Raw genomic sequence first — 7,140 nt, 5'->3', positions numbered from 1 at the left:
GTGTGTGTGTGCATATAGCTGTTACACAGTAAATGACAGTGACTTTGTTTTTGCCTTTATTAGAAAATCCAAAGTACAATGAAGCAAACTGTACAGTTTGCAGTGGTATAAATTAACACAGCTGAAACAGACGTATTCTCATACAGCATCAATCATACTCACATTCATAAAATACAGATGGAATTTACACACACCTTTGAATCAAAAGCCTTTTCATACTTCAGGAATAGTTGCTTCATACAGTGGTAACAAGCAGTGACAAGAGTAAACAACATACTGACAATTCCCTCTTTACAAGACAAGATTCAGACAAACAACATTAAATATCTGTTTAGATTTAAAACTGTTCATCCATTTACACAACAGCCAAAATAATGCCATAAGTCAAGACTAGAGCTCTCACAATTCTCTCATCTACACCATAGCTGCCATGAAAATAACTCATTTTAACTCTTAACTGCATGGATTAAGTCTATGAAGCATTTAACAGGTGTTGATGGGCGAGGATTTACCAGATCTCTGCTGTCTTGGTCAGCGAGGATATGACAAGGATATGAAATTCACCCTGATCTATTCAAACAATCTCATGCACCAGACTTATTGATATCTGAACCACATCTTGAAGCCAAGCAGCTTTGTGATGCTGATATGAGACAAGGTTCAGTCACAGTCCTTTTCACAGGTCTTTGAACAGTGGGTGCTGCAGAGCCTGAGCAGCTGTGATCCTGGTGGCAGGGTTCAGGTCCAGCAGCCGGTCCAGCAAGTTGTAGGCTTCATCAGGGACTCTGTCCCAGCCCCGCTCATCGTCCTCCACCTTGCAGTCCACCTTTGACGTCTGCTCAGCGAGACGAGTGGAGGTTTCTTTGCTGCCTGACTGTTCCTGATTGTTTGGGAGACTAGAAGCTCCGTCTTTATGTTGCTTTAATGTTCCTTCCGTGGGACGATGTGTAGGTGTATCATCTCGGATTTTTTGATGGTGGGTGGCGGTGGAGTCTCTGCTGGCTCCAGGGAGTGGTGTGACTTCATCATCTGGCAATGGCCTTCGTCCTCTCAGGGTCTCACACAGTGTTCTGAGATCCTGCCGAGGTTGCTCCCGACTGCACACCACCGCTTTTCCTGAGTTCAAATCCAAAACAAGTTAACTATCGACACACATCCTTACGTGCAGTACATCAGTGCAGCTGAATTTAGTTCGTCTATTGATTTAACTTCTGTTTCTAAAGTTAAAAAATATGAATACACACCAAATGACTTAGCAGCCTGGATGGTCTCTCTGGAGCCTCGTATGGTCATGATCTGAGTGAGAGCGATCAGGTCATCGCTGGCTTTGAAGAACGGGTAACGGCCACTGAGCAGAGAGAGCAGGATCACACCAGCTGACCACACGTCTATGGCTACAGAGCAGGATGAGAAGACAGGGGAGAGTGCAACAGTGACCATCATTGATAGTAAGACAAGGTAGGTGAAATAGTTCAATCTCTAACTGCAGCAGTAGTAGAGGGGGATGAGTGGGGGCACGAGAGACGAGTGCGCGTGTATGTACTGTCTGAGTATATGTATTTGTGTTGTTATCAATAATGGTTGGATATACTGACCTGTCCCTTGGTTGGGACACTTTGTGAGGACTTCTGGTGCTCTGAAGCCCGGGGTTCCAGCCCTCGGTGCCACCTGCTGCTTCCTTTAGTCGAAAACAGGGACATTAAAGAGGCATTTGTTCAGAACAACACACAAAATTAATTAAATATTAAGTTTTTCACACAATAATTGTAGATTTGTACTGTTTTAAAGTGAGTGGCTTGTTGCAAGGCTTTTATTTTATAGATGCCTGGTAGTTTCTATACAGTCAATAAAACTTGAACTTTAAGATTACACTTCTGATGAGAGCACAGATGCTACAGATGCTACACAATTTAAATTGATGACTTGAACATGACCAATGGTGAGTAGAAGGGATTTCTCTCTAATTTACTTGTGTGTCTGTGTGTCTTAAGTGTGGCTTTCAGGAGTACCTCCTTTAAACAAAGAGTGGTTCAGTGTTTTGTTATGTTTTTTGTTACCTGGACATGCAGATATTGCAGACGCGGTCAGTCAGGAAGCAGTTACAGGTGAGACCCTGCTGTACTGTCCTCTGAGGTTTCTGACTGCTGCTGTGGCTCCTGACAGGCAGGGCCCCCCGGCTGGCTGAAGAGTACCTTCGGCTGGCTGGGTCCTCCGTTTTGACAGGCTTTACCAGCTAAACAAAGACAGCATTGAAAAATTAGATTTTATAAAGGAAAAATACATAATTACACTGAGAAGAAAACACCTGTAATACACAAATTAAAAGGATTCTTTCAATAGGTACAAAACTTTCATTTATTTGAAATTTCAATTGCTTTGGGACTGTGTTTGCAACACGCATCACTTCACTATTACTAAAAATCCCGTGTACTTGAAAAAAAAATCTTCAAACAAGCAGTTGTGTTCAGATAATCATACATAACCACAATGACATGTTTTGGCTAAATCACTAAAAACATATATATTTATTTGTTAAATGCCCATCAGATAAATATTTAATGAGTACTGGCATTTTTTTTTATGTGAGCTGTTCACTTCTATGACCTGACCTGAAAAGGATGAGAATGAAACCTCTTCCAAAACTTTACATTCCTCCTTGCTCACCTCTGTCCTAATGGCAGTTTGTTTAGTGGTGGAGGGAGCTGGAGCGCAGCTGTTCAGGTTCTTCTCTCCAAACACAGGCCGCTGCACCTTGCGTAGTCCTGTCAAATCCTAGAGAAAAATAACACAGATGCCAGAATTCAGTTAAAACCAACACATTAGTGCAAAAAACAGAACACAAACAAATGCACAGATACATGCATCCAGGAACTCCTTAGCCAAATGCCCAGTGAACTTAAAATCAATTCTGCTCTTATTGGACAAAGTAAAGACTCAGAGAGACCAGTGAATGTAAAAATAAAATATCAACTTAGTGCACCTTTATGTGCTTTGTGCGAGATGTGGAGGTGGTGATGGTGGTGGTGACAGAACGTGCTTTTTTAACTAGTGCTTTCCGAGAGGCTGAGGAAGATGTGGTGGTAGTGGAGGAAGAGGAGGAGGAAGGTAGCAGGGCCGTGGATTGCCGCGGAGGCAGAGGTAGTGAGGTTGAGGCTGTGGTGATGGTGGTAGTTTTGTGATGGAATCTAGGGGTTGCTCTGCTCCGCTGTGTGGTGTCTTGTTTCCCTGTGGACCCTCCACCTTTTTGTGATGGCCTCTGCCTCACCACCTTCAGCAGCTCGATCTGGGTGTCCACTGTACCCTGAGCCAGGCCAAAGTCCACCAGGGCATACCTACGCACAAACACACAGTTTTAACAGGGAAACTAATAAATAGTTCATGTGGCCATTCTGTATTTCCAAAGTTGAAATAAGCTGAGCCTAGACCCCCCCCCCCCCCCATCTGATTCATCTCACACCCCAACCACCCAGGGAAGGCATAATTTCCACATTAATAGATGAAATACTAAATTAGCTGCTAAAATAGACACTTTGACACTTTGACACCTTGAATTATACTGACAGGCGTAGCTACTCACATTTTGCTGTTCCTGTTGTAGAGGAAATTGTTTGGTTTGATGTCCCGGTGAATGATACCAAACTGGTGAATATGTCTCAGGGCTTTCAACAGGTGGTAGATGTAGAGACGGACCTCTTCAAAGGTTAGTGAGCCAATGATGTCCTGATAAATACATTGTGATTGGATCATTAGAAGCCACTACCTAATTATTACTATCACTATAACTATTACTAATAGTAATAGTATTACGAATAGTACTTAGTAATATCAATTGTACTCACTATTAATGCCTAATTAATATGTTGGGGATACATTACAGATTGTCTCCATGCAAGAGTCATTATGTCACTGAAAAGCAGAAGCCACATGCTTGACAGAAACTAGTTTGTGACAATGTACATACCACAATAGCTTGATGCTCCATATAGGGCATGACAATCACCACATGGTCCTCCTTCCTGAAGCAGTACGTCACCCCCATCACATTGTCTGCGCCTCTAAAAACAGAAAAAAATGCATTGAGACAACAGAGCTCACTTCAGTGTGTTCTGTGATTTCTCTTCAAGTGATGATGTCAGTCTTGGCTTGTCACCAAAAATCATAATAAAAACACTGATCAAGCATAAATATATATCTATAAATTCAAATGAGTGTGCTCTCTGTTGCATCTGCCTTGCCAAACCAGCCATCAGTGTGTTGACGTGCGTAGGTTCAGCTGAATCATGAAACGGAAGACAAATGAAGAACCCACACGCTGATTTGCTACGGCATAAAAATAAGCTTTAAGGAAAGAGATTAAACTATTATGATATAAAAAAAAATTTCACTGAGTTTTTTTTTTTTCAGTAGTGGGAACGCAATTGGTGCATTAACAACAGCATAAAAAATACATGAAGTTAGGTCTAGAAATGCAGAGCAGTATTTAGACTCACCCAGCAACAGTGAGACACTGAAGCTCAGCAGCTATGCGTGTAGGATGGCTGGTTGGGATGAGGTGCTTCAGAGCAAACATCTCTCTCCTCCCATCCCGCATCTGAGCCTCACCCAGGTACACTGAGCTGAACGTACCTGCCACACAGATGCACAAGTCATGAACATATCACCTCCTCTGTTCCACTAAATACAATGAGGTGAACAAGTGACTGCTGTGTCCATTTTAAAGGAATATTTCTCTTCAGCAGACAGTACAGAAACTCCAAAAACATAAACAAAGTTATGGAGAGCATGTACCTTCTCCGATTTTGTCTATGATGCGGAAAACCTTGGCCAGCTGAGGAACAGCTTTATATAGGAACTCAATGTCCATCTCCACATCTCCTGGAAGGAAACACAAAATATGATGCCGTCACACATGCACAAGGCATTTTTTGAATTCTATATTCTCCTCCAATCAGATCAGCCAAGATCAGTCTGTGCTGGTGTACAGGTACAAACTTTACTGGAATGCCTTTGTTACAGGCTTTCCTTTAGGAATGATTAATGATTTAAGACTAATTATTATTTTTTCAACTGTAACATTTTTTTTACAAAGTGGCATACCCCTCTAGTAAAAAAAAGTTTGACAAATAAAGGCAGTGCAAAATACATTTTCACCCTGATATTAGTCAAAATGCAAATATGGTGTTGCATCTGCACTAATATTTTGATCGTATGTCTTTCTTTTTGTCTCTTTCACATCACAGTTAAGTCACAGTGTTCAACTCACTTGAGACTTTGCTTTTCCTGTGACATCTGTCAGATTTGATCATACATCCGTCTGTGCTGATGCCTTCAGTGCACACAGGAGACAACTCCATCTGAAAGACATGGAGAGAAATAAAGACAGAAATAGGCTGTAAATGATATTGACAACAAACTGAAACATTTTCATTCTTACCATACAGTCACTGTCAAACTACCAGTAAGATTTAACGTTTGGTTGGACAGTGGACAGAAAACTGAATCTAATCTAACTACGAGCTGTTCATCTTGTCATTACAACTACACTAGCATGCTACTGTTAGCTACAGTCTGTCAAGCTAGCTCACTACAGCTTATGTAAACTAACAGAAACTCACCGCTTTCCTTGGTCCGAAAGTGCAACAGTTACTCAGAAGAGCATGTCATAAAAGAGCGAGATAGCGACGAGCTAATGCTTCATCGTTGAAACATTAACTATCTAATATTCAGTCCGTCTGCGGCTGAATAAAGTGAACTATACAGACTTTCAGAGGCTTTTCCGCCAACAACAAACTCCGCGCTAAAACTTACGTCACACATCTCGCGTTACATCAGTACAAATCACGTGGTATCCGGCGAGATCAGAGACAGGTGGTACAAAGGTTTTATATATAGACTGTAATATACAAAGGTTTATCCATAGACTGTGTATACAAAGGTTTTATATATAGACTGTATATACAAAGGTTTATCCATAGACTGTATATACAAAGGTTTTATCCATAGACTGTATATACAAAGGTTTATCCACAGACTGTATATACAAAGGTTTATCCATAGACTGTATATACAAAGGTTTTATCCATAGACTGTATATACAAAGGTTTTATCCATAGACTGTATATACAAAGGTTTATCCACAGACTGTATATACAAAGGTTTTATCCATAGACTGTATATACAAAGGTTTATCCATAGGCTGTAAACACAAAAGTTTATCCATAGACTGTATATACAAAGGTTTTATATATAGACTGTATATACAAAGGTTTATCCATAGACTGTATATACAAAGGTTTTATCCATAGACTGTATATACAAAGGTTTTATCCATAGACTGTATATACAAAGGTTTATCCACAGACTGTATATACAAAGGTTTTATCCATAGACTGTATATACAAAGGTTTATCCATAGGCTGTAAACACAAAAGTTTATCCATAGACTGTATATACAAAGGTTTATCCATAGACTGTAAACACAAAAGTTTATCCATAGACTGTATATACAAAGGTTTATCCGTAGACTGTATATACAAAGGTTTATCCATAGACTGTATATACAAAAGTTTATCCATAGACTGTATATACAAAGGTTTATCCGTAGACTGTATATACAAAGGTTTATCCATAGACTGTATATACAAAAGTTTATCCATAGACTGTATATACAAAGGTTTATCCGTAGACTGTATATACAAAGGTTTATCCATAGACTGTATATAAAAAGGTTTTATATATAGACTGTATATAAAAAGGTTTTATCCACAGACTGTATATACAAAGGTTTTATCCATAGACTGTATATAAAAAGGTTTATCCATAGACTGTATATACAAAGGTTTATCCATAGACTGTATATAAAAAGGTTTATCCGTAGACTGTATATACAAAGGTTTATCCATAGACTGTATATAAAAAGGTTTATCCGTAGACTGTATATACAAAGGTTTTATCCAACAAGAACAGTGGAAACACTTTGGTCCACTCATGGATGTTTTATAAGAACACTATGGTCGTACAACTAAACATGAAATTAAAGGCATGATCTCTTGTAACAACAATAATATCTATGGCAGGTTATTTTGTAAGAATTATATCAACTCATTCCATTTAATTTATATTTTAATTTAATTTAATCAA

General features: G+C 39.4%; 1 protein-coding gene across 1 annotated transcript; it reads right to left on the bottom strand.

The window, feature by feature from the left end:
* Positions 1–43: 43 nt before the first annotated feature.
* Positions 44–5,787, bottom strand: cdc7 (cell division cycle 7 homolog (S. cerevisiae)). The gene is made up of 12 exons (XM_071491244.1): positions 5,616–5,787; positions 5,264–5,354; positions 4,789–4,875; positions 4,491–4,626; positions 3,962–4,055; positions 3,578–3,720; positions 2,981–3,332; positions 2,665–2,772; positions 2,058–2,233; positions 1,596–1,678; positions 1,245–1,394; positions 44–1,116 (listed from the first exon to the last, which is right to left on the bottom strand). The coding sequence occupies exons 2-12, from the start codon at positions 5,352–5,354 to the stop codon at positions 677–679; spliced, it is 1,860 nt and encodes a 619-aa protein (XP_071347345.1). The 5' UTR covers positions 5,616–5,787; the 3' UTR covers positions 44–676.
* Positions 5,788–7,140: the final 1,353 nt, after the last annotated feature.

Source organism: Trachinotus anak, unplaced genomic scaffold, assembly GCF_046630095.1.
Source record: "Trachinotus anak isolate AG129_WGS33_773 ecotype Australia unplaced genomic scaffold, CSIRO_AGI_Tana_v1 ptg000012l, whole genome shotgun sequence".
Lineage (NCBI taxonomy): Eukaryota > Metazoa > Chordata > Actinopteri > Carangiformes > Carangidae > Trachinotus > Trachinotus anak.
The sequence above is the reverse complement of the archived record's forward strand: the minus strand, read 5'-3'. Positions and strand labels throughout refer to the sequence as shown.